The sequence below is a fragment of the Balearica regulorum genome, chromosome 1 (genome assembly GCF_011004875.1).
Source record: "Balearica regulorum gibbericeps isolate bBalReg1 chromosome 1, bBalReg1.pri, whole genome shotgun sequence".
NCBI classification, from domain to species: domain Eukaryota; kingdom Metazoa; phylum Chordata; class Aves; order Gruiformes; family Gruidae; genus Balearica; species Balearica regulorum.
The window spans coordinates 32392724-32419498 of NC_046184.1; the positions used below are offsets into that span (position 1 = coordinate 32392724).

Sequence of the window (26775 nt, forward strand, 5' to 3'; positions counted from 1 at the left end):
GTAATTTTTCTTAGCTCTCAAGGGAGTCATCTTATTTCAATTTTTTTCTTTTCCAAGAGTTTTTACAATGATCTACATATGTATCTATGACTGTATATTAAATGAAGAGGTAAAGAAGAACATTCTGAGTGTGTGACACACAGCTCACACACCGCAGGAGTAAAATCCACAACATAGCAGCCAAGAACAATAATATTTGGTATTAAATTTAAATTAATTTTTAAATTATATTACTTCTGCCTGTAATGTAATATACTCTCAGTGAAGTAATTTGCATTTTCATTCATTGTTCTCACTTGTCTTGTTTGATGCTGTATATTACTTGTTATATTACACCCTTAGCATCACTGTAGTGCAAATGAGCAGTAGGATTGTAAAAAGTTTTGCAAGTCAGAGGTATTCAAAAGCTTCCAGCATATGCTCCATGATTAACAAAAGCTTCACATAAAGTGGTTTTGCCATCTTTAAGTAAAGCAGGTACTTAATTAACATAATAGAACATACAAAAAATGAATTACTTAGTCCTAAATGGCCGGTTAATATCAAAACCAAAGCTACCATTGGTCCTGTCGTAGCTAATAAACTTTTGCCCACCTAGAACTTCACAGACATGCCCTTGCTGCAGGCTAGAAACTTGTTTGAACTTAGGGACAGAGATAGACATGATGTCCTCTAGTTCCTGATGTGCAGGCCCTCTCACACTTGAGTCAGCCACTTATAGTTAACAGCTTATGGTATACAGCTGGTTGCATTCAACAACAGCAGTTTATCTACAACAGTTTGTTAAGTGTATTCATACAAAAACTGACTTGAAGATCACAATCAGACCTTCAGCTGAAATGACTGTGACGGTTTCAGATCCACGCCAGTTTGAAACCATTCATCAAGTGGAGGTTACCACCCTGCTGGAGCAGCCTGCAGGATGGATTGGGTGCACATTCCTCACTCGTTCTGGGGCAAAGGCTGTTGACTCAGTAAAACAGCCACCTTGATAAGCAGGAATTTCATGAGTGTGAGTGCTTAAATTACAGTAAACTGATATTTAGGACACTAGTGGATTAAACTTGTAAAACACTGTGTAGGGCATACATTTATATAACTAAAACGTACCTGTTTGTCCCTGCTGAAAGGCAGGTATGCATGCTGTGTTTAAAAATAGGAGCCAGTTTAGCCTGCAGATACAAGGTGATTCTCTCTGCACCAGGGAAGAGTGAGAAAAGCCATTATGACATTGTCACATTTATAATAATCAGAGTAGGAGTAGCCGCTAACACTGGTGGGGCAAGACTGAGGTAACAAACACTGACAAGAGACTTTAGTATTTAAACAAGAGTAACCTCAGTGTAGTGATACTGGCTGTTACCCTTTGAAGTAGGTGAAGATAAATCCTCTACTGCACCTCTCCTCATTCAGCCAGTATGAGCTCTGAGGTAAAAGAAAGAAATATTTTTATTAAACATTTTAATTTAAATGTGAACAAGAGGAAATAAAACCTTGCCAAACAAGGGTTATACCCATAATTTGTAAAGAGGAGACCTGTGGTATTAACACCTTGACCAACTATCTGCTCTTCTAACCTATTCCTTAAATGAAGTTTCCAAGGAAAACTAATGTCAGCAGAACAGAAGATTAAAGCAGTTGCTATTTAAAGATAAAATAACGGGATACTCGATGTCACCAATTGAATCTTACAAAGCATGATTTTTTCCTAGAACCTGAAATTACCAACATTAACCTCTTCCTAAAAAGATTTCAGAATGTCCTCGTGTAGCATACCTGAAAATCATTATGAAGGCAGGCAGAAGCTGAGCAGGAACACTGAGTAAAAACACTCAAAACCAAAATGGGATGGGCACGGCTTTCCACTCTTTCCAGTTAGCGCAGTAGTTTAGTCTTACCCAAACGGTTGTAAACATGACAAAACCCAGATACTGACAGCATTTTACTCTCACTTGCATCTCACAAGGCCATGAAGAGTAGGACCCTGTGCATGTGACAGACCCTATGGTATGGCATCACTCCAGGGGAATTACTCTCTTTTAAACTGGTGCTTTGTAGTATGTAATGAATTACAGTAGAATGGAACAATTTCTTGGAAAAAGAAAACTCTCAGAGTTAATTGACTTTGGATTTTAAGATGTTACAAGCTTACATCGGTGCTTTTCCCATAGTTTCAGATTTTTCAAGTTCTTTCTCAACTACTTTGACAAATGTCATATTGTACTGTGAAATCTCATTGAATTTAGTCAAATTTAGAAAATGGCTAGGTACATGTATCTAGACCTGTACATACAGATAACATGGCTAAATACTTCTCATTCCCTTGTCAGAAGTACAAAAGTACTAAATTCGTAAGACATTTTAAACAAAATATTGTGAAAACATTAGCAGAGTTTAGTCTACACTGTAGTGCAGGAAAACAATATTAAAGTTCAGAGTGAAATACTCAAATGAAACAGCAGTAAGAAAACAGTCTTGTTTTCTGAAAGCAGTATCCATTTCCCAGGCTTCTAATGACTTAGCTGAGAACAAGTTAAACCACTGTGAGAAAAGGTTTCATAATAAAATCTGAATTTGTTTCTATTTCTTTATGTCTATATGCAACTTGGTTAAAATCACGGCCTGTAGAAGGAATTCCATGCTATTGCTGTTAGATTTCTTTTACTTCACTTATTACCCAGAGTATATACTATAGAAATACCGAGCGTACGTAATTTTTGATAAACTTTCTTTTTGACTAAATATGCTAAATTTAATCATTCAGTTTATTGCTTACAGATTCGTTACTGGGCTGCTCATGATAAAGAAGCAGCTGCACAGCGGGTACAAGTGAGCAATCAAGAATATTCAACCAAACTGGAAAACCTGAAGCCTAACACTCGCTACCATGTGGATGTTTCTGCCTTCAATAGTGCAGGCTATGGACCTCCCAGCAGAACCATCGATATTATTACCAGGAAAGCACGTAAGTAAATGGAGCAATAGGTTGCGTGTAATGTCATGTACTTCATTATTGCATGTTGCATCATGTCCATCATGTCTTCAAACTTTGCTTCTCATTCATATACCCAGTGTTCTCCCTTTATGTTGTGTTGGTTCTTGGTCTGAAAAATTCTACGAAGGCTCTACTTCCTCTCTTTTGTTGCCATAAACAATGTGGATATCTTACAAGAGTTGGTAAGGAGACACAGAGTATAGGCTCGTAGGATAATTCAGGCTGGAAGGGACTCAGAAGGTCCAACCTTGTGCTCAAAGCAGTGTCAGCTACAAGCTCAGATGGGGTTGCTCAGGGTCTTGATCCAGTCGAGTCTTGAAAACCTCCAGGGACAGAGACTGCACAACCTCCCCTCTCGTAAACCTTTTTCACTCTCTGACTGTTTTTCCTAGCATCTAGTCTGAGCCTGTTTTAATCAGGTTTGTGCCTTTTGTCACTCATCCTCTTGCCATGTACCGTTTTGAAGAGCCTGGCTCTGTCTTAATAATATCCCTGTAAGGACAGGGGCTCTTAGGCCCCCTCCAAAGGAGTTCCTTCTCCAGGGTGAACAAGCCCAGCTGTCTAAACCTCCCTTCACAGGGCAAGTGCTCCAGCTCCTCATCAGGTCAGTGGCCCTCTGCTGAACTCACTGCAGATTACCAGTGTCTTTCTTGTACTGGAGGGCCCAGAGTTGGACATGGTATTCCAAGTGATGAGCAATTCAGATCAACTATTACTTAGGCAGCTATACCATGGCTTTTTGTTTAATCAATAGCAAGAGGGATTGTATTCTGACTATTAAAATGTGACCAATTGCCTTTTTCATTAACAGTAGAGGGAGCCAGGTCAGGCAGCCTTGAAAAGTGGGTGATCTGAATCACACCCTTGAATTTGCATGCCCTAATAGGTTTCTGAATATAGCTCCTGACTTAATGATGATACCTAGCACTAACATATGCTGAGAAATGTTCAATTAAGAAACACAGTTTGTGTATTTAAAACATATGGGCTAAAATATGTACAACTTATTTGAGGATTTCTGTCAGTAAATAGTGTATTGCTCAACTTGGACCTGCAGGGTTCATTTGTGTTGAATAAGATGACTCCATTTTTATAAGCTTATTGTATGAAATAGAATTAATGGTTTCTGCAGTGGGGTACTCTGATTTCTACTGGGTTAAATGCCGTAGAAATGCCTTTAAATGGTTAATTAAATATTTAATCTCAATTAATAAATATGATTCAAGGCACATTTCTGGGAGGTTCTGAACCTCAGTTCAGAACAGTTATATTTGCATGCCAGCAAACACACATGGTCAGCAACAGTGAGGGGTAATGTTGGCCACTTCCATTCTGGCAACACTGAAAGGCAAACCCACAAAGCAGCCACTGCACAAGCCATCCAAAATTGCCTGGCTGGAGCTGTAGCAGTTCATTCCAGGAAGGAGACTATCCCTTAATCATATAAACATCAGCCGTAATTTCACTTTTTACATTTTTACATGTCTTAATAAAAATAACATTGAATGTTTATGAAATCTCATTTATGTGCACGTTACACATATTTTGCTTTTCAGCTCCAAGCCAGCGTCCAAGAATTATCAGTTCTGTAAGATCTGGTTCAAGGTACATCATCACTTGGGATCATGTGAAGGCAATGTCGAATGAGTCTGCAGTTGAAGGATACAAAGTATGATCTATGAAAATATTTTTTATCTTTGTGTATGCTACATGAGGTGTATTTTATAGACAGCATTGAATTTTGGTACCTACTCAGACTTAGTTGCATGCCAAAGATGAGGGTATCATGCTCAGAGATCGCAGACATCCAGTAGGCTTAGAGCAAAGCCAATGGGCTTAATCAATACAATGAGAAAACATTGGGGCACTGAAATTCAATTGGGTGGTGAGCCATTTTATTGGAAACTTTAGATCAGTGACTGCAGCAACCTGATTTCCCATATGATTATTACATTTATTGTCTATTGGCTAAAAATAATGCTTTAAAAAATTGTACACTTTAATAGTTTTTCCTTATACCGGTATGTATTGTTCCAGCTTTTCTTTCCCATCTCCATGGGAGCTACAGTTCCAGGAACACAAGTTATTTAAAGCCTGGGAAGGTAGGGGAAGGGAAGGGACACTTAACCTTGTTAGAAGTAATTACTGTATAACTATAGCAAGTGTATACACTAACTATAGGGCGTATAGAAAGCTTCCAAAAATTAATTCCTGTTTAACTTTGCTGCTTGCTTGGCAGTTAGAAAATTAGTGTCATGTTCTACATGTACAAATTTTGCTTGAGGAGCTGAACTGCTTCCTGGGAATTGCTGAAAATGTTTCACAGAGGTGATTCCAGAAAGAGTACAAGACATATACCATTGAATTTGCAATAGGTTAACAGCACTCAGAGTTAATAATAAAATTAATACTTGTTTCATTTATAAAAATGGTAATAAATCTAATGTCAGAAGACCCAGCTGAGTTCTGAGATTTTTATTTGATGCTCTTTGACACCCTGCATTATTATCCTCCATCATTTAATTACTTATTTTGAATGTAGGGGCTGAAATTATTTTTCAAAAGGCAGAATAATTTTATAACAGAAAAACAATGAGGAAACAACCTGTCTAGATTCACCCTATGTAAAAATAGAAAAAGTAGTAACTGCAACTAAGATTTTATATATATATGCTTCATATATAAATGAAAACCTAATACTTATTAATTTACACACTGTATATATGTAACTGTGCTTTCATGGAAATGTAGCATTTCAATAACTATGCTTACCATGACTTTTCTAGGTACTGTATAGACCAGATGGACAACATGAAGGCAAGTTGTTTTCAACTGGAAAGCACACAATAGAGGTCCCAGTCCCCAGTGATGGTGAATATGTTGTTGAGGTCCGAGCACACAGTGAAGGAGGAGATGGAGAAGTAGCTCAAATAAAAATTTCAGGTGAGCAGATAACTTCCTTTCTTCTTTCCCACACTCCTTGGAAATCTTGGACTGAATATTTTCCTCTTGCACACTGTCCAGAGTTGGGACACCATTCCCATCCAAACCTGGAGAGGTAGCTCTTCAGCAGTGACTGCACTGAGAATTAGGGTTTATCCTAAATCTTCCTGAAGACTTGTAATGCACGCAGGACACTTCAGCAGCAGTCCAGCTCAATCCCGGAAGCGCTGTCAATCTTCCAAGAATCAGACTGGTTCTACTGGTGCCCCCAGTAGGCTACCACTTTTAGTAGTGTCCTACAAGCATAACTGCATGGTGCAGGCCTCAGGCTCAAGACGTCAACTTGCAATAATCCTGCATTGCCTCTATATCTCATTCCTTTGTCAACTGCCACTGAGAGGAGAGAAAGTAACTGAGAAAAGTGGGTGGTCCACGGTGGTCCACAGACCAATTTCTAGTGGAGTTCCACTTTCCAGTAGACAAGGGAAGCTGACACACACAGATGGATAAGCAATGAGAAATGCAACATGCTCAGTTTTAGAGTGGTCTGGATGATTGGCAGAGGGGAAGGGAGCTTGCACAGATCCAACTGATTCAACTTCTACTCAGTGTTGATTCTATCTACGAGCTCAGACATGGTCTGCAAATCTTTTTCCTGTTAGTTTTGTAATTTAAGTAGTGCCTTAGCACACAGTCTATGAAGTAGAACGTAATGAATAAACATCTGGGACTTGGATAGTGTCTCTGCAAGTTTATGATTTAAACATTTACATTGTATTCTTGTCTTTTTAATTAAAAAATTAACTTGGGGAATAATGAGAATTAAGCATCAACAGTATTCTCATCACACAGTGAGTGCAACCATTATTGTGTCTTTTAAAAAAAGCAATGCCTATGCTATATTATCTGTGCACTGTGAGAGAAGCTGCCCTTTCCTAAAGGAGTGGAACTCCAGTCTACTGATTTTCAATATATACAGTTTATATCATCTAGTGTGAACTCATGGGTATCACCATTTTTGTTTGTATGAAGTATCTATTCCACTCTTGATCAAATGGAATCTAGAGGGGGAGAATCCATCATCTGCCAGATACTTTGTTCTCATGATTAATCACCTGCAGGGGTTTTTGCCTAATTTTTAATCTATATTTGTCTGGTTTTGGGATCTGGCCATTGTTTCCTTTTATAGCCTTTGTCTAGATCAAAGAGTCTTTTTGTACCCAATCTGTTCTCCCAATTAAGAAATGTATATGTATCAGTCAAGTGACCGATCAAATGTTAAACAGACTGAGCACCTTGAATTTCTCCATGATAACATTTTCTTCAGGTCTTAAATAATTTCAACAGCTCTTCGCCTCTCTAACTTCTGAGAATTCCTTTAGGAATATATATGCACTGTTTCAACTCTTCTGGCTGCAGAGACAGTCTCCCCTCCATACGCTTACTACTCCCAGCAGTATTCGTGAAAGGCTTTCATTAGCTGTTTATTTTCTTGCACTGGGCTATAAAATGGTGTTCATCTTGTTTCTCCAGCACCAGGTCTAAATCCTTCCTGGAATCCTTGCTTTCCAGGATACAGTGTCTGATCTGTGGCATGTCTCTTTTTTCCTTAGTGTATAATTTTGCATGTGGCTATGACGAAGAACAGTTGGTTTGAACGGCTTAAGTTCCCATGCTATCTGAATTTCTGCACGAATGCCTTGTTGTCATCATCACTCCTTACTACTTTGCCATTTTGGTTCCTGTAGACAGTTCCTGAGCTGTTTACTTTTGGTTTTGATGAAAATGATTGGATTGCATTCAGTCTATTACTGTTCACTGTGGAATTACACTAGAAATTCAATGACCATTCTTCAATAATTGTGTTTTGAATCTGCCAGTGACTGAATTCTTAATCCGTTTAGCATATGCTCTTAGGTCATCTTTGTATCATACATATATTATTATCTATCACCAGCGTGGTGCAAAGACCTTTTAGGTAGCAGCCAATAGATTACTTCCCAGACTGGAAGCAGAACCATCATGTCTGTACAATGTCGAGCCCAAGCTGATTGGTCCTGCCAGTGAGGTCTGCCCCAAGGGTGCCCATACAGACGTAGCACCTCTGGGAGAGTTAGCACTCTACAAATGCTACTAGGGCAGGGGTTCAAAATAGCCTGGGTGCTGACCAGGAATGACCACATCTTAAGCAAACTGGAAGGCTGCACTGAAGAGAGTGGAATGTTTAGAAAACCTGTGTGTCTTCCAGATTGGTGTTTTTCCTGTTGTTCATTGGGTGTCAAAAACAAAGTAATCTACATAGTTCACCTAAGTTTGGTGCCTAAGCTCCCATTATAATCAGTTGTCATCTAGGGTGTAATTCAGAAGCTTAAACAAAGTCTGCAGCATTTGAGGTGCCGCAGATTACCAGGGACATCCACACAATGCTGGCAGGCATGACACGATCTACAGGACACCTGAGTTCTTCTGGATCAGCAAATGGAGGCCAGACAGGACACCAGAAGACATCTTTTGGCCTATATTTCAGACATATGGTTGCAAACCAAAACCATTTCCTTGATTTGTGTGGCTGCTGTTGCTGTGCTAGGCTACCATGTTGTCAGCCTGTTGTAGATGTACTCTGAGTAATTCTTAGTACTTGCTGAATTAGGTCTGAATTAGTTTTAAGTACAAGAGCATCTAGTTCAGGAACCCTACCCGGCCCTGAGGTCTTAACTTATGTATTAAAAATACGACACATTTTAACTAACAAAAGTTACATTTGAAAGTAAAATGTAAAAGAAACTAGAAATTCATGGTATTTCTAGCTCAACCCCTTGTCTAAGGGAGAAACTATCTTTTGTGTTTTCCTCATCCTCTTCCTTCTTACAGAAAACCCAGGCACATGCTGAAGGAGGCAAACATCCTGCAGCAACTTTGCCCTCATAACCAGTCAGCTTCCTACAGGGTACAGTGTTTTAGTTGAGAATGATAGAAAGGAAGTTTACCAAAAAGCCATCTCACATGCGTTATTTTTTAGTGAACATCTTCAAATATAAGTGCTTATCATAAAATCTCTGACTGTATATATGCTGAGCTGCTTTTCAGCATACAGTTATAATCAGTGTAAAATACAGTCATGAACAGTTGGATTTTATCGTCCAGTGCCTGTTGTACACTTAGAGGTTTGAGGATATTTGTCAAGCCCATCATAGTAAATTATTGGGCTACACAATTTAAAATTCATTCTTGAGATATATTAGCCAGTTGAAGGTTGGAACTACTTGTTTAACCAAAAGACTCCGTTTCAGTGGTTAACAACAGACTTATATGTTTTCTTTGAAATATATTAAAGGCTGAGATTTTTTTTGTCTCTTGCACACTTTTTGGATTACAGTGCTTTGTCACAATGCTAATATTAATGTAATCAAAGCAATCTTGCAATCAATAGAAACTAAAACCATATGGTGCTTGGTTCTTTTCTCACTTCACTTGTGTAACTGTACTGGCTTCAGAGCAATTAATTTTTGCCAGAGTAAGAAAAAAAAAAAGAAACAAGGTCTCAAATTTTAAAATTTCATCTGGGGTGCAGGAGAGGGGAGGTTAACTTCTGATTTGGGAAAATACTGTGAAAAAATGATGATACCACGTTCCTTCACTTTCAAATATGAAATCAGGTTAATGTCTCAGTTTACATAGTGACATGGACAAAAAATAATTTATGTATTGTATATGCTTATAGCAAGAGAACAAAATTACAGCTTCTCTGTGTTCACTGCACACATATATATAGACATATGAATTCCATTTGCCAGGGGCATGTTTCAGGATCCTGAAAAAGTATTTACTTTGAAGCATAGCTTTTTCAAAAGAAAATGCAAAATTCTTGCCCGTAGTAATTCATACAAACATTTTAATTATTTTATGTTTTAATTTCTTTTTTTTATTAGTATTTAAAGGGGACATTAATATTTATTGCACATATTAGTACCAAGTAAATCAGGTGATCATTCACTTTTCATGTGGTATAATCAAAATCTTTTGATCATAATTTGAAAATGTCCATCTGTTGCAAAGATGGTTGTAGTAATAAGAAAAGAGGAGAACAGAGGTAAAAATCATGAGGAATGCTGATTAAAACAATCCTTTAACTGGCATGACAGTCCTCTGTTACTCATCTTGGAACTTACTGTGCATCTGTGACAAGAATGTAACAAAAAGCTTTTACTAAACTAAAAATACATTTCCAAAAGAGCTGTCCTCTACAAGAACTGTAATTTTCACAATGCATTTGGCTGTTGTCTCATGGCTCGAAAATTAGGTAGAAAATACTCAGAATACCCTCTAACCTGGTACAAAAATCTGCCTAAAACAACATAGTTGGTTGTCTGGTATTTCTCTTTATTTTTCTTCATCATCACATTTCTTTTCATCAGAATTCTAATTTATTGGCACTGCCTCCTTCCAAGCCTTACTTTGACAGCTCCACGCATTACAACATATTCATTGCTAGAAAAAGCATTTTCTTGAAAAGCTGTATCGTCCTTAATTTCAATTTTTTCTTGTATTCAAACTCAACAGTAGGACAGACTGCAGAAATGTTTTCATATCATAATAATGTTTTCTTAGTCTGCATTATCGTATGATAATTCCAATGCTGTTTATTTTGACATTTATGTATGTTTATATGGGAAAGCCTGGATACAAAGTTTGAATACAACAAAATTTCATTTTTAGCCATAAGGTTCATAACTAAGCTGCGCAATGGTGGTTGACAGGCTTTATAGCTAGAAATTGGATGTGTGTGTACATGGATTTAGAACACAGCAGAGGTTTAGGAGAACAGTATCACACAAAACAAAAGCAGGTTAGGTTACTCATTATCAGAGAACACTGACGAGTCAGGAACCCATAGCTGTTACACATCAGAAAGCATAAAAAGTGGTCACTGTCTTGAAAAGGACCGTGTAACTTCCTCCTGCTTTCATCTTTGGTCTGAGTTGCTACATGCCTGTCTGTGAGCTTGGGAATTGCCTGCAAAATCCCCACTGAGGGCAGTTGCTCAGTCACATGAAGGCATGAGAACTCTGCAGTGCCTTTAAACTTTAGCAAAAAAGAAATCTATGGCAACTTCATATACCTTGTTACATGTTTTAACTTGTTACATGTTGGAGATTTTGCTGGCTAGCCCCAAGCTTGCAAGAATGCTACAGGCAGGTGTGACTATCACAGAAAACATACATTCTTGTTGGATCCCAGAAGGTAAAGATTATGAAGATACTAAAAGATACTAAGGAAGGATACTATAAAAATATAGAGAAAATCAGTGAAGGTACCACAGCTATGGAGTGAGTTCTGGGTGAGGTGTGGGAGAGAGGCAAGGAGCCTTCAGCTAGAGTAAGGATGGCTAGTAAGTTAGTCATGAACAATGGGAAGAGGTAAGTAGGAAAAGATTATTCACTTTTCTTCACATTATGAGAATGAAGGTACTCGGTAAAATTAGCAGGCAGCAGAGCAAAAACTATCAAAGAAATGCTCTTTTGCACGGCACAAAATTAAATTGTGGAACCTCCTGTGACAGGATGTTGTGCAGGACAAAGTTATAATTAGAGGCTTGGTCTATTGGCCCTTATTTAAAACTCTGTCCCATGTTCAGGCTGGGACTCAGGAGCTACTGAACAGAAGCTACGAAGTACCTCAGGAGCTGCTTCAGTACAAGTGGGAAGGAATGTAAGAGAAAAGTCAGATTCTGCATGCCATGACTTTTTTTTTCCCCTTCTGCTGCATCTGTTACAGACCACTGTTGGGTCCTGAGTTAGAGTAGGTCCTGAGCTAGGTAGGCCTTTGGTCTGACTCACTAATGCTGACCCTACACTCCCAGCTTCAGGAAAGTGTACTATGAAATGCCTGAATAATATTTAGTTGATGGAAAAGGATTAGTTCTTCTTCTGAACCCATTAAACACTTCACTGTTTTCAGCAGTTTGGATGTTGCCCACCAAACAACGACTGACTTTTTACATGCTTAAGGAGAAGAAGAAAAATAAATTTTGGTTCACTGTGCAGTTAGAAAAACCTTTTTTAAAAATTCTGCTAGGTTTTGATTGTCACTGTTTCAGTAGGACCATCAATTCATCAATGAATTAAAGGTCTGACATTCAAATTCAGTTTGGCTGAACTATTAATCTCTGTTAATGTATCCAGTTGTCGAGGTATATCATACAGGTACTTTCAGGTTTTTTATTGCACCAACACAGGAGCGTGATACTCCTTCATTTTTATGAAACAAAATGCTTGGTATTTTATATTCATTGTACTCTACCATTAGAAGAACATGGAAAAAATCCAAAAGATAATTATTTAACTCTCTTATGCTTAAATGTAGCAACATAGCAAAAAAGAATATGACAGACAAAAATCACATAGCTCATAGAGTGAATGCCAAGATTAGTATTTTGCTTTAATAGTGTAATCCCTTTGATGCATAATGATTTAATTTAATACAAATGTATATTCTGCTTTCACCTCTTGGTAGGACATTTAGCTATTGAACTATATTTATACAGTATTTTTAATTGCTTTGAGAAATCAAAGCCAGCCAAGTAGTGTTTAGAGTGATTTAAAATAATCTTTGGAAGACTCATCTCATTAATTTTTTTCCCCTTAATAATCTAGACAGGATTGCAGACATTGTCACAGGGGTGAAAGAAAGAAGAAGGGAATACTTTCTAGTCATGACAATTCTTACATGTTTTAATTTTCAGTAGCAAGCCATGGAACTGCATTATTCAAATCCTTGTGGTATTTTTCAGTTCAGCGGTTAACAATCTATCTTACTTTCTATGGGTGCCTTGGGGTGGTGGCGTACTCATACCTCTCAGTTTTATGCACCTAACCTAGCCAGACTCCTTTTCTTCTTAGCGAGGAGAGTGATTCAGAAGTCCTAGGTTGGATGTCTTGCTGTAACACACCTCTTGATGAAACTCTCTCTTAAGAGAACAAAACCCAGTGATTCTCTGACAAAGGCAGATAGTGATAGTTTTCCAGTTACTTCAGTGGCGAAGTCCAAGGGACGTCAGAAAGACTCTTTGGTAGTAAGGAAGGTGCACAGCTCTTTAGTGTAGTGTTAAGGAAGTATCACAGAGTCTAGTTCCTTTAATAGACACCAAGGCTTAGCATGGTGGAGAGGGGTGATCTAACAGAAGTACAGAACTGTGTAAAAAACAGTTAGAAAGATGATGGATCCAAAGTCTTGATAATGGCAGATGATATAATACAGGGCAGTGGCCAGAAATTGCAATTCAGGAGATTCAGGCTGGGCATTACAAAAAATTTCACCCAGAGGGTAGCGTAGCACTGGACCAGGTTACCCAGAGAAGCTGTGCAGTTTTCATCTTTGGAGATTCCTGCGACTCAGGTAGGCAAAGCTGCGGCTGACGGCATCCAGTGTTGGCGGCAGTCCTGATATGAGTGGGAGGTCAGACTAGACATCCCCAGTGGTACAACCAGGTACAACCAGGTGTTTTGTGTGAACTGTGAACTGCGCGACTTCCGAACTTCAGATCTACTCACAGTACATTAAAAGATAAATGTTTCTTCAGAAGCACAGTTTGAACAGTGATTATTTGGCAGGTTTGTATTCATGTCTAAATAGATTTATTTGGAACTACAGATAGAAAGAGCAGATAAAATCACGTATTTGCTAACTCAAACGTCTGTTTTAAGTGCCAGTGACCATATAGGAAATACTTGTGTGTATTTTTTGCCTTCTTTGCATAGGTATATTAAATAGTATGTCTTATTACATACTGAAATTCTCCGTGCCTTTTTCAGAATATTTGAAGGACTTTGATGCCAAAATGTTCTTGCCTTTAAAGATTATACCATATATTTTACTTTTACCATAGAAGCAATAGATGGAGAGTTGGCAACAGAGTGCATTGGAAGGGTGCTACCTGCTCTGTCTTCTGTGCCTGTTCAGCACAATTATAGTAAGCTAATGGGAAAGGAAGGAAGGAAGAATATTACTTCTGTCAAAGTAGGAAATGTCAGAAGGATCCTTCCAAGGATAGATGTAAGTCCATGTGAATGTTTCAGAGTATTAAATTTGGTGCTTGTGGCTCTAGCTATAGAGTGGCTGAAGAACTTTATCAGGAGAGAAATTTAACGGAAGATCAATATGAAAATTTCTTCTCCAGAACCATGAAAATTATCTGGAGTTTTTGCATTTCAACTCAAATTTTTAAATCAAGGCTACAAGCCATTTTAGGTGTCTTTTAGAAAAACGCATCTTCCTGGGCTCAGTACAGGAGAAACTAAGGCAAAGGCTACTTAAACCATATTGTTTGAGGCAATATTTAGATGATATAGGATATACATTAAAAGACATAATGATCCTCTCTGTGCTTAAATTCTGTAACTCAGCATTATATTCTAATACTGATGAGCAGAAATAAGTGAAATGTAGAATTTAATGTGGCAGCGTCACTCATCTGAACAGAGGAGCAGCTGTTTAAAGCTGGGTTTAGGCACTGCTGGCTCATTTAGTTATTATCTGTAAAAATGTTTCCCTCATTTACCTCCACGTGAGAAGATTTTGTCTTTCACTCCCTGAAAGACCTATTTCATGCATTTCTGAGTTATTATTTTCTATAATAATAGAACCCAGTGATGGGTTGTTTCAAATCTTTTTCTGACATTACACAGTATGGAGGTAAAAAGCTTTACTTGGCTTTAAAGGAAGCATTTGCACTCAGTTACAATGGCTGTTAGTATCAGAACACTAAAATGTAAAATGATGTGCTCAGCTGGAGGGAATGTGGTAGTAATCACAGCTTTTTCAGCATCTACCTGCAAGGTCCTCACAGTGCGAAGATTACTTTGTTAAGAAAGCCAGATGGAGTTGCCGACAAATGTATCGAACTAGGAACAATTTCTACACTCACCCCCTGCTCTTGAGTTTTTGTGTGTTCTTGCTAGTTTCTGCCTTTATCTGTTTCTCCTTTTATTTTACCTTTGTTTGGAACTGGGGAAATCGGAGCATTCCCAGTAAAGGTTCTGTATTAACCAGTCTGCCTTTTCTCTAGTTTATGCAGCTTGTGCAGCCCTCTAAGATGCTTGATCCTGCCTGTTCCTATCTGTCTTCTTTACCAGAGATCCTGCTACCCAGCTACCTTGGAAAATTGTATTGACCTTTCTCGTTTAACAGTACCCAATTCTTCAAAGTATATCCTTATCAGTAAAAATGACATTATTTTCCTCGAGGCAGACACGTGGTAGGCCAGCTGTTTGCGTTCTTCCTTTCTGCAGTAACTTTCATGTGTAATTTAAGACTTTTTCTGCCTTGCTGAATAACAAGGCCAAGTTGAAGCTGAGCTGGCCTGTTGGACTAACTTATTTTCTTTGCTGCTTCTCAGTCCGCTAGTTGATTCTGCTGAATATTTGCCATGTTGCTCCCCAGCCCTGGGTGATTCCTGTTCCCGTTGTTCCTTGCTTGCTGTGCTGCTGCACTCGGGGAGCAGAGGGAGGAAGGCTGTGTTTTGGCAGCACTGCCTGCCTTTCGCATTACCTCCCTCTTTCTCAAGGACCGCGTGGTGATGGGACTTACCTATCCATGAAGACTGTATAGCACACGGCCAGTTTGATGAGCATGAGCCCTGGGCTGTTCCATATGTGCTGTGTAAGTCTTGTCGCGTGCTGCGGAGGGACGGTGGCCTCTCCCTGCCATGGAGCAAGCACTGTCATCCAGCTTGTTGAGACTGGGTGCTTCTACTCTTGTAGGAGCTGAGGGTATCCTTCTTCAGCTTCTCATGTGTGAGCCAGGCTTCCAGGCTGAAAGAGAAAGATTTTTTAAGACAGGCTTTTAATGTACCTCAGTATTTATACATGCCACATTTGTTTCCAAGAACACAGAAATTCCAAAACCATAGTATTTTTCCCATTAATTCACCACCATTTTGCATCTGAAGAGTTTCTACTGTTCACTCATTGTACCATGTGGGTGTTAAAACGTGGACTATTTGTAAGTGAAAAGGAGTGACACATCTGGTGTATACTTGGGGTGAATTTATTTGTAAAAAACATTCACACATCCCTATTTTCTTGAACAAGGAGCAGTAGGTTCCTCGCTCAGAAATCCCCAGACATACCTGCTGGCCAGAGATCTGTCCTATCTCTTCTTTTCAGGGTTACAATGAAACATTCTCTTCTGACCTCCCATTTGTTTTTCCTGAAAAATTATCCCCTTTTGGTGAAAAACCTGTCAATGACTATCTCAGAGAATGCTCAAATTCCTCTGAATGACTCTCAGCCATAATTTCTGAGGCAATGCAGAATACATTTATGTGGGAACATTCACAGTTGCCACACCAGACAATGGGTGTAATCACAGACAAGCTTTTCTATGCAGGCGAGCTACCAAAACTCGCTCCAAGCTCCTCCGGCTGCTCCAGCAGGCTGTTTCCAGCAGTGAACACCTCATCCTGGCTGAGCACATCATCCAGCCTTACTTGGCCTGGCACTACTCCTGGTGCTGCCAGGGAGCCAGTTTGGAGTGATCGCTCATGACTGGAGAGACAGGGCAGATGCTGAGAGGTATGACAAGCCTTTAGATCATGTAAGTGATCCTGAAACTCAGAAAATGCCTGTGAAGTACAACAACTACAACTGTTGCCTGGTCACGGAAGGATCCCCACAGATTGTTCTTGTTACTATTTGACTACTGTTGACTATACTGCTTTAAAAGAGTACATTTAAAAAAATCTTACCTGTGGTCTTCTACTTAACTCTCCATGCAAAAGAATATGTAATCAATGGTAATATATGTGAAGGGGAAGAGGTAGCTAAGAAATAATTTACATGTATTGATAGTTAAGTAGTAGCCCAGCGACTGAAAATTATCTCGTTTTCCTCAGAGTCCAAGGCATCTTTTAATTTTTGGCAGCCCAGGTCTGTAGCAGGGCCAGAGTCAGTGGCAAAGCAGCCCCCACAGCTGCCAGCCGACACTGCCAACGTGCCAGGTGCCATTGCCAGAACAAAAGAAACTGTTTCCTTGGCTCTGGCATATGGATTTTCAAGTAGGAGCAGACAGACTAACACCGTCGGGTGGGCAAACCACCCAGACCATCAGCAGCCCTTCAAATATGTTTTTAATGTTCTCTCTATTTCTTATAATAGTTTTAAAGCCATTCCGCAGATGCACAGCAAACCTTAGCACAGCACAAAGCATGGGCAGATGCACAGACAGCATTATTGCCATCCTATACATTTACTCTGCGTCAAAACAGTAATTCACAGGGTTGTGAATTACTCCATAGAGCCTTTCTTGAAAGGTTTATGGCACAGGCAAGAGGAAAATTTCCTCGTGCCCAAACAAAGGTATTCCTAGACAAGGGAAAGTTGGACCCATGACTTTGCAATGCTGCCAGTGATGCAAGATAAGCATATTTTAATTACTTCAGTTATTTTCCATTTACCATGAATAGGGATAGCAGGATTTAAATCATGTCAGCTGATACTACCCATTTCTTTTGCTGTAGTCTTTCATGAAGACAGTATTTCCAGCTGGGACAAGTGGAATTTCTTTTCAGAAGCCAGCTGACAAAACTACAAATCCACCCACTTCTTTTATGCAATGTAGTTTAACCTGAAGAAATTGCATTTCCTCCCTTTCTTCTTTTCTGTTCTACCTGGGTAAATACAAAAACACCCAGAAAACAGACAATAATGAAGCCTAATAGATGCTAAAGAAACTAACAGGGCAGGCAAGAATCCCTTTTTTTTTTTTTTTTCAGGTGGCCTAACTCTTTCCCAGAGAAGTGGACAAACTTAGTTAGAAGCAAGGAGAAACAGAATAGGAGAAGGCTTTGCATCTACCTTTCTTAAAGTAAAGAGAGATATATAACCAGACAGTCCTGATGGAAGATGGGTCCTTGTTTCCTGGACCAAAAGGAGAATATTATTTACAGGAAAATGGGTAGGACTTTGGCCATTCTTTCAGAAAAAAAATCTATTTTGCAAAACAGACACAAAGGCAGACTCATTTCTTAACAAGTTACAAAATTTACGTTACAAACTTAAATCCTTTATGAATCATATAAAATACGAGTCCTGGTAAGAAAAATTTCTCTTACTAAAAATTACTCTCACTAAATGTATAACCTGTGTCATGAAAAATGTGTTGCAGTGATTGTATCATTCAGATAGCCAGTCTGCATCTACCTGAACAATTTGTGCAGCACCAGAGGAGCAGATCTGTAGAGCGAAACAGCGGCATTGAGGACCCAGTTCCACCCTGTATGCTCGTGTCAGGTTTTACTTTGCACTACCACTAAATCAGTCCTGCACAGGGTGTCCAAGACAGCTCTGCAGTGCGAAATAAACCCCAATAAAGGGGACAGCTGGGAGAGATACTTTAAAACCACACTCCTCCTCAAACTAGAACAGTCATGTAGACATCCCCCTTGATCTTCAGTACCTGGAAAGTAAGAAAACTGATGTCATTTAATACAAATTAATTCTTGAACAATGTTTCCTGACAAAAAAAAAAAAGCAGAGAAAGAGTTTTGCCACAACAGAATCAGCTCACGATTAGCCAAGGAATAGCTTGTAGTTTGTGTATGTTGGCAGGGCAAACACTTTCCCACTGAGAAAGAGAAGTTATTCACATATGACAGCTTCACAGATGACCAGTAACTAATTTCCTGGTTCACAGATCTGATGAAAGTAAGATTTCTAAACAGGTCTCTAGATTTTTTTTTACAATTCAGTATAAAAAGATACCGATGTTGGGAATAGGGCCAAAAATGTCATATCTTAAATATAAGTAACATTTAAAGAAAATAATGACATATTTTTAATAACGAATTCTTACAAAGGCTTGGGAAATACATTGTTTCAATGCCTGTTTCATTTAGGCATTACATTGATTTCATTTCTTTTGAGTATAATTGGAAAACTGTTGCATACTGTTCAAGATGTCAGTAAAATCTAGGATCTCTATTCAGAAGTGTAAAAGATTTCATCCTAGACTTCATGTGATTGAGAAGGCAGCACAGAATTTAAAATACAAATAGAAAGCTGTGGATTAGTGGGACTTTACCAGGAGTTCTTGTGATATGTAAAGGTCTTGCTGAAGGAAAACCCGTCCAGCAGTTGTTCTCTTAGTTTATTCAGATAAACAACCCCTTGTGAGAAGGGCTGCTGAGAATAGGAGACAGGAAAAAAGTTAGGTTAACTGCACACATCCCATACAAATTGTATTCAATGTTAAGCTACATTCTGAGTATACGTTTCTGGAGATAGTTTAGTCCTAGGCTTAAAAATATCAGCTACAGAACTCTATAGCAGACACAGTGAGGCCTCCATACTGCAAGATTTCACAACTTTTGCTTGGGGCTGTTGGAAAAAAGACAAATTTAAGGTGTGTGTTTCATTGTTTATTTGAAAGAAATGAGGACTCCTGATATGAAGTCCACACGTGGTGATTAGGTCATGTGATACTGATTTGGTTTTGGCCTTGACTTTGATGGCTGTAGGTTGCAATGGCATCCATCCTGGATACAGAAGATGCTGGTTGAGAGGAGCGATCCCACATTATAACAATGAGGAGAGAATGACTCTGTAGGTGCTAAATATATCCAGCTTATGCCTGGCCAGACTTCAGAAGGAGCTTAATAATCCTTCTCTTTTAATATACATCCACATGTTTATTTGTACACATTCATTAAGTCTCTATCTGGCATTTCTTTAGTTTTTAAAGATTGTTAAAACTGACAGATCACAATTGCATTACTGCACAGAATTAAATCTTGTAGTCTGTACTCAGGCAAGACTTAGGCTAATTTCCACTCATGAGCTGCAGGAGTGTACTGGCTGTCATGTACTGGTGAATGGTGTTTCCAGTAAAGTATGGTTCCTGACATGGGGCAGTAATTTAATAAGAAAAAAGAGGTGATCTGTTTAATGTGCATTTGTCCTCCTAATGTTCTGTTAATGTGCTGTCTAAGGGTAGGATTTGCTTCATGGTGGAGAGCTGTTATACATACCTCTGCAACAGTGCCTAAACCTTGTGAGGAACTGCTGTAATGGGGTGAATTGCTAACTATTAATTCTGGAGCCAGCAAGCACATCTCAGGGGAAGATTTATTATTCCTTTCTCTTTGTAGAATAGTTACATGCAAATAGAAATTTCCTCATACTTGCTCATCATTCAGCTTCCCTTGGCAAACTTTTTTTCATGTTTTCCTTCATCAGAAGCATTCAAAATGTAAGTTTAGTTGTGTCTTTCCAACAGCATTATCCTGGTCTGACAAAGGCAGAATACATTTTCTGTGGATAGTCTTAAATATGAAATCTGGATTATTTTTACTATGGCTATTATTCATTCATTAAGAACCACTACTTTGATATTTAAGGATAAAGACTACAGAAAAGATTAATGTGCCTCATAAATCACTAAAAAGTACAGATAAATGTACTCCCGTACTTTTGCAGTTGCCAAAATGTGCAGTTGTTATGTACAAGAATATATTTGAACATACATTCATGTTCATCTTAAGCATAAAATTCCTCTATCGATAGTTACAAAAGCAATCTTTCAATATTTTCCTTAATTTTATCTTTCACTGAGGTGCATATACTGCTTCCTATGGAAAAGTGTACTATTTGTAGAAATGTACTTTTTAGAGCTGAATTGAGCTGATGAAGAAGGATTGGTAGGTCTCTCATCTTGTTTTTCCAAGTGCTTGGATATCAGAAAGGACTTAGGAAAGAATCTTGACTTCAGACAGCAGTAGGGGAAAGGGTGGGAATGGGCACAGAGAAGAGTTTTGAGGCGTCAGAAGCAAGAGAAAAAGGATGGAGTTCATTGTGGGGGACAGGGAAAAGAGTGGAGCAGCGGAAAGATTTGATGTGAGTGAGGACCAGAGCCAGGAGGAGCAGGGTGGTGGACCTAGAAAGAAGGGAGACAGTAAGAGGAATACAGCTGAAATTGAAAATAAATTCTGAGCGGAAAGCCCTAAAATTCTGGCTTCGTGGCAGATGCTGTGGACTTTCTCCCTGGTGGAACAATGGAGAAACCAGGATCATGTAAAATACTTGTTTCCACCTTCTGTGGTAGAAACAGGGGGGGAAATAGTTGTCTCTGTCTCGGAGGCTGTCTTCTGAATATATCCCTGATGGGGTCTGCATAGAGCTTCATCCATGGGTCAGGAGACACTGCCTTTCAGATCTGCCTTTCTAATACCACTTAAATTCACTACTGAAGGCCAGCGGTAAACAAGGCAGGCCTTCTGTGTGCTAGTGGCTTATGGTCAGCTTTTTCTTAAATGATTTTTACATAAGTGCATTTGAACAGCTGTAGGCACATGCTGTCATGTGCTATTTGGTCACCTCATAAGCTTACTCCTGTTCCTGGGATGGGGAGGGCATACACTCCTCTGACACCTTCTCTAGAGAGAGAGAGATCTTGGATGAAAGGTGTTTTTAGACCCAGCTCTCTCCAGTGATATGCACGTACACTATTCCTACCGTACTAATGCTCAGGATTTAGTTGGGAAGTACTATAATAATCCAGTGAGGAAAGAAAACTAAGCACTCTGGTTTGAGATATCCTCCCAACTGGCTTTCCGAACAGCTGCCTGAAAACTGCCATTGTTTGGAGTTGGGCTGTTTAAAGCAAAATGAGGAGAGGAGATAGTGCTATGAACATGGGGAATTGCAGATGAAGGCTCAATTAAATGACTCTGCAAAGAGGAGAATCATCCTTAGGCATGATTTGTTTGAGGGACAAAGCTTTCATCTTGGAATTGCAAATAGCACATGTATGCATCAGAGACCACGCTGATCAGAAGGCAGTCAAACCCACAGCGTATTGAGACATACTGTGAAAGCCCCATCAGAAAAAATCCCTGCAATTACGTATGTAGGAACCGCAAATGACTCAATACTACCACTTCCATATATCCACAGCTACCCGATGAGCTGGTGAACTGTGGAGTTTTCTGATTTGGACTTAATCCAGAAATTTTATTTAAAAATGGGTTTCGTTATCAGTCAGTTTCATTTCCATGTAGTTTCCTTACCTTCTTATTATTTTGGGTAGGAAATGCTCTGAGAAATACATGCTTGAAGGTAACATAAATATTTAGTTGGTCAAATTCTCACTTCAAACCAGCATTGTTTTCACACTCAAGATCTTGTTTTGCTATCTTATAATTAATAAAGCACCTTATTAATAGGAGGTTTGGACAGACACAAAATGAAGAATGAAGCTCTTTATTTATCCTTTGTTTATTTATCCTGAAAGATGCAGAAACTTCTGTGCCAGACGCGTAAAACCTACAGATCTGTCTTTCTAGGAGCCTGCATAGTGCTGGACCAGATGGCGCGATTTATTTGTGCTTGCAAGAGGTGTGATGAGAAAATGTGAATGCTCTTTTGGGACTTTAAATTCTATGAAAGAATAGTTGAAATTTGTCATACTGTGCCTGTTGTTAACTAAAAGGGGGCTGCCTGCTGAAATCTGTGCTGTTTGGTTCGCATGTTACCTTTTCAGTCTGGTTTTCCCTCCTTCAGAAGAACATTTGCTGGAGAGCTCTCCAGTGGGTTGGTTCCAGCAGCTCCTCAGGACTGTCACCGCCAGCTGCAAGCACTTGTGTCCTTTGTGTCCAACAGCAAGATGAGCAGCGAGCTGGGTCCCTTCTACACGCTACCATCCTGACCTAGACAAGCCCAATGCGATGAGAAAACAGACTTTGGCCCATCTCCAAGGCTGACAGCCAGACTGCCAGGCAGTATCAGTTTGGCTGGGTCATTTTCTCATGTTGATGCTTCTTAACAGGGAGCTAGACCATGGCTACACAAGTCATTTAACATAATAGCAATTCTTATGCCTGTTTGCCAGAGCAAGTCATGTAAAGTTTGTAAGCTGTCAGTATTTTTTGTCTTAAAATATTTGTTTAAGAAAGACCCTTGTGACTTTAAGAGATGTAGATGCCACACTGCTAGAAGTCAGCCATCTGGACTTTGTAATCTAGCAGGTAAACAAACGGACCAGGCTCTTTGACATCTCTCAGATTATTGCTGATCATATGAACAGTAACATTTCCAAAGGTGTCTCTTTGTTTTGTCAGTTTTCAAAGGCTCCATTAATTTTGTTTTCATATGTTAAAATATTTATTTTGACCTTCTACCTCCTTGTGTAACCTCCTGGCTTGTTGGACCAACCAAATCAAAATACACTGATGTGTTCTGAGTGGCCTTGCTGCTTGTATAAACACGCTGCATAAACAGCTCTTGCGGAACAAAGGAGCGAGTCCTCCACTGCGCTGTAGCAAATCTCTTTGTCCATTTCAGATCATCCACACAGGTAGGGGCTGTGCTGAGATACGCCAGCTGGTTTTCCAGACTTTGTACCCCGCGTTCTTGCTCGCATCCAGGGTTGTTCCTTCCCATCATGAGTAATACTGAGGTACGACCAACACCATGTTCTTATCTGTTCCATGCGCAGGTGCCGCTGCTGGAGTACCGACTCTGCTCCTGGTCCTGGTGGTGCCTATGCTGGGTGTCCTCGCCTGCTCGGGATTCTGAATGTAGCTGGATTTACCTTGTCCTCCACCTAACACAAAGGACTCCCTTTGAAGATGAGGACCACGTCTCTTTTTGATTCCTGTGGCACCATCCTAAGCCAAATAAATTACACTTTAAAATAAATTACCCTACCGATTTCCTATGAACTTTAAGAGGACTGAGGCATCCAGGAACTCCTTCATGAAGTAAATCAACTTTTGAAAGGCTAAGAAATATTTTTAACTTGTTCCAATATGCCTTATAAAACACTTATGCTGATCTGTGACAGTTGCATGATTCGGTCCAATGGGGCAAGTTACAGTGTTAAAACCCAATAACATAGGCTGTACAGTGAAAGTAAAATCACCATACGTAGGTGCTTTAACTTGAATAACAAATTGTGAAATATAATAGAGATTGAAATGTTGATTGTATGTGATAAATGTAAGAGTACTACGTCTGTCTGTACTATCCTATATGTTTTGTGTACTGCATATTTTTGAATGGCCCCATCATCATTTATTGGGATTACTGGTTTTTAGAGAGACAGTCAAAGCAAAAACATTTCATTTTTTTAGAGCTGTATTTCTCGAGGCTATTGGATAGAACATGAAGGACTTGAAATAAAAGTCAGTGGCAAGGAATTTTTTACTTTAAAGATGTTCAGAACACCTGAGACATGCGTAGCATGCTCAGCTTAAAGGAATTTACCTGTACTTCACTGACACGAGACTTACCATGTTCTTTTCTTAAAAAAATTCTGTTGAAAAATTCCGTTATGGTCGTTGTTGCTGATTTTAGGAGTGAAATGTCAGCTTTCAGGGAAGCAGCGTAATGTATTGGTTTTTATTTAGTATTATTACTATTATTATTATTACTATTATTAAGGTAGCAATATAACACTTAGGAGTTTGGAGATGGAGTCCATGTTAAGATCAGCCAAGTGGACCATGAAATGGTAGGAAATGTATGTTATTTTTTAAAGTGAAAAGATTTAAAATATAAAAAAAGATATACAGTAAATGGCAAAAACAGAGTAGCACAGTAAAAAAATTACTATATTTACATTTTTATGCTGCAGATGCCAGGTGTTACCTTCCTGTAGTGAAGGTGTACATTTGGGAGAATTATATGCTTTTTCAAGAACTTGATATTATTCTAATGTTCATAGTGTTGTAAATAAGAGTTTTAAAGTTCTGAGACCGTCTCCCTATTTGATAGAGTACTGAATGATCCAACTGTGTGCTAATACATGAAAGTCAGATCCCAACTGTTAGTCGATTCTAAATGTTTACTATGGCCTTTGCAAAATGGGAACTCTATTAGAGATAGAGAATGTTTTTGTTCTGACTGTGTCTAGAGTGTTTCAGTGTTGGGTTTTTTGTCGATTGGTTTGTTTGGTTTTTTTTTTTTTTTAAGTTGTTAAAGAAATGCACATTCCTTTCATTTTCCATGGTGTGCTGGGAATTAGTTTGAGTGTGAATGTTGAAGAAACACAGTGATATTGAATCAGCTGGCTCAAGTAATAGTGCAATGTCTGATGCTTCAAGAATTATAAGCTTTGAATCATATTTTATTAGCACAACCTTGCTAGCTACTTAGAAATAGATTTTATCTTTTTAGAACTGATACTGTAGAGGTCCGTAATAATAATATTTACATGAAGCAAGAATAGGTCTATTAATAATTTACACCCCCTCTTTTATTTGTATAATTTTGTACTATATATTTACATGTAAAAGTGTAGAGTCTTCATTAATAAATATCAATAATACTGTTTTAGTTTAATTTTAACTATTTGTTACAAGATGAAAATTTTTTAAATAGGTGAAAGTGATAACTTCCCTATAGAGGAATGTCAAAGTGTCAAACACTACTGAGTTTCATAAATTGTATAATTATTTGAAAAAGAAAAGAGCTGTCTTCATACATAAGAAACTAATACGCTGAAATCCTTCTGTACAAAAAAAATTTGTGGTTTATTGTGTTTCATTTGGTTTGGTTCTTTTGCAGTATGACTCATTTTTATATAATAATCTACAACACAACTAAATCTTTTGCCAAATGCATGATTGCCTTTTACTTTTCTAATACATGGTGTAAAAAGTAAAACTGTTTGATTTTTTGCATGGAAATGACCTGGGAAGGAAACCCACTTCTTTTTTTAAATCAGCAACACAGATGAGGTAGGTCTCACATACTGATCAGATAGTTGGAGATTTTTCTGTTTCACGTAATTGTGTAAATTTGACTGGGACCTTCAGTTTCAAATTGTTGTCAAGAAAAACTAACTAATGTATCATCTGCTTTAAAACGCAAGGTTCTTAATTAAAGTTTATATAGATAGACATATTTGTTGTTTCTTTATATTTCAGGAAACTTGATATTACTATTATTTGATACTGATGAATATTGAACTGTTTTTTTAGTTACTTTTTATCTTTTTTTTTTTTTCAAATGAGTAGAGCAGGACCGTGCTTTGTCCTTTTTATGAATGAAAAGTAAATTACAATTAAATAAATGTATTAATGTTACTCAAAATATAATAACTGTCTTTTGAATTGGAGCTTTCTAATTTCATACCAGTGATGTGGTCATCTGTAACAGTAAAGGCGTGGATGGAATGAGGTCCTGTGTGTCCCTGCCCTGCCTTCTTGGGAGTTTTGCTGGAGTTAAAGAGCTTTTGTGGGATAAGGGTGGCTGTTTTCCTTTGATTATAGGTGATATAGATAGAAAGATTTTGCTAATGTCAGTGACAGAGAGTCTCCTGAGACCTCATTAGCGATTTTTGGAAGCAAGAGTTAACCAAGCAGAGTATTTTTTCAGGTAATGTTTTCTACTTCAGTAGATATAGTACAAAGAAAGGTGGCTGAAATGGCAAAACTTTGTACTGATGCTTTGCGTGATCACAATAATTTCAAGAGGTGACATCAAGTATAACTGACTGAGGTGCTGCCTGCCTTTGAGGGCAGGCCCTAGAACGTTGTGCGTTCAGGCCCTAGAACGCACAAAATGTGGCTTATAAGTTGTTGATGGAGCTGAGGGTCATATTGCAGAAACTGGTTTCGTTTATCTTCAGAGATACCAAATGAGAGGAGTCAGTGAGAGAATGTGTTCCTCGTGCCTTGCGCCTGTAAGACAGTCTAGTCAATCAGAGCAGGGCTCAGACCTGGGGAGAAGGAGATTATCACTACGTTGATTAGGTAGGGTTTGTATTTTTATCTTGGTCCTAAAAGAAATAAAGGTTTGAGTCTCTGTCTACCAGTTCTCTGGTAATGATTTCAAACGTAG

The 26775-nt window shown here is 38.6% G+C and overlaps 1 protein-coding gene across 6 annotated transcripts in view; it reads left to right on the forward strand.

Moving 5' to 3' along the window:
• The window catches only part of CNTN1 (contactin 1), a 265155-nt gene extending 239125 nt beyond the window's left edge, over positions 1-26030 (forward strand). For all 6 annotated transcript variants that reach the window (XM_075744721.1, XM_075744711.1, XM_075744701.1 and 3 more), the window contains 4 exons: positions 2779-2965; positions 4552-4664; positions 5782-5938; positions 23426-26030. In XM_075744721.1, coding sequence (XP_075600836.1) covers positions 2779-2965; positions 4552-4664; positions 5782-5938; positions 23426-23505 — 537 coding nt within the window. In that variant the 3' untranslated portion in view covers positions 23506-26030. The remainder of the gene's footprint in view (positions 1-2778; positions 2966-4551; positions 4665-5781; positions 5939-23425) is intronic.
• The last annotated feature ends 745 nt before the right edge of the window (positions 26031-26775 follow it).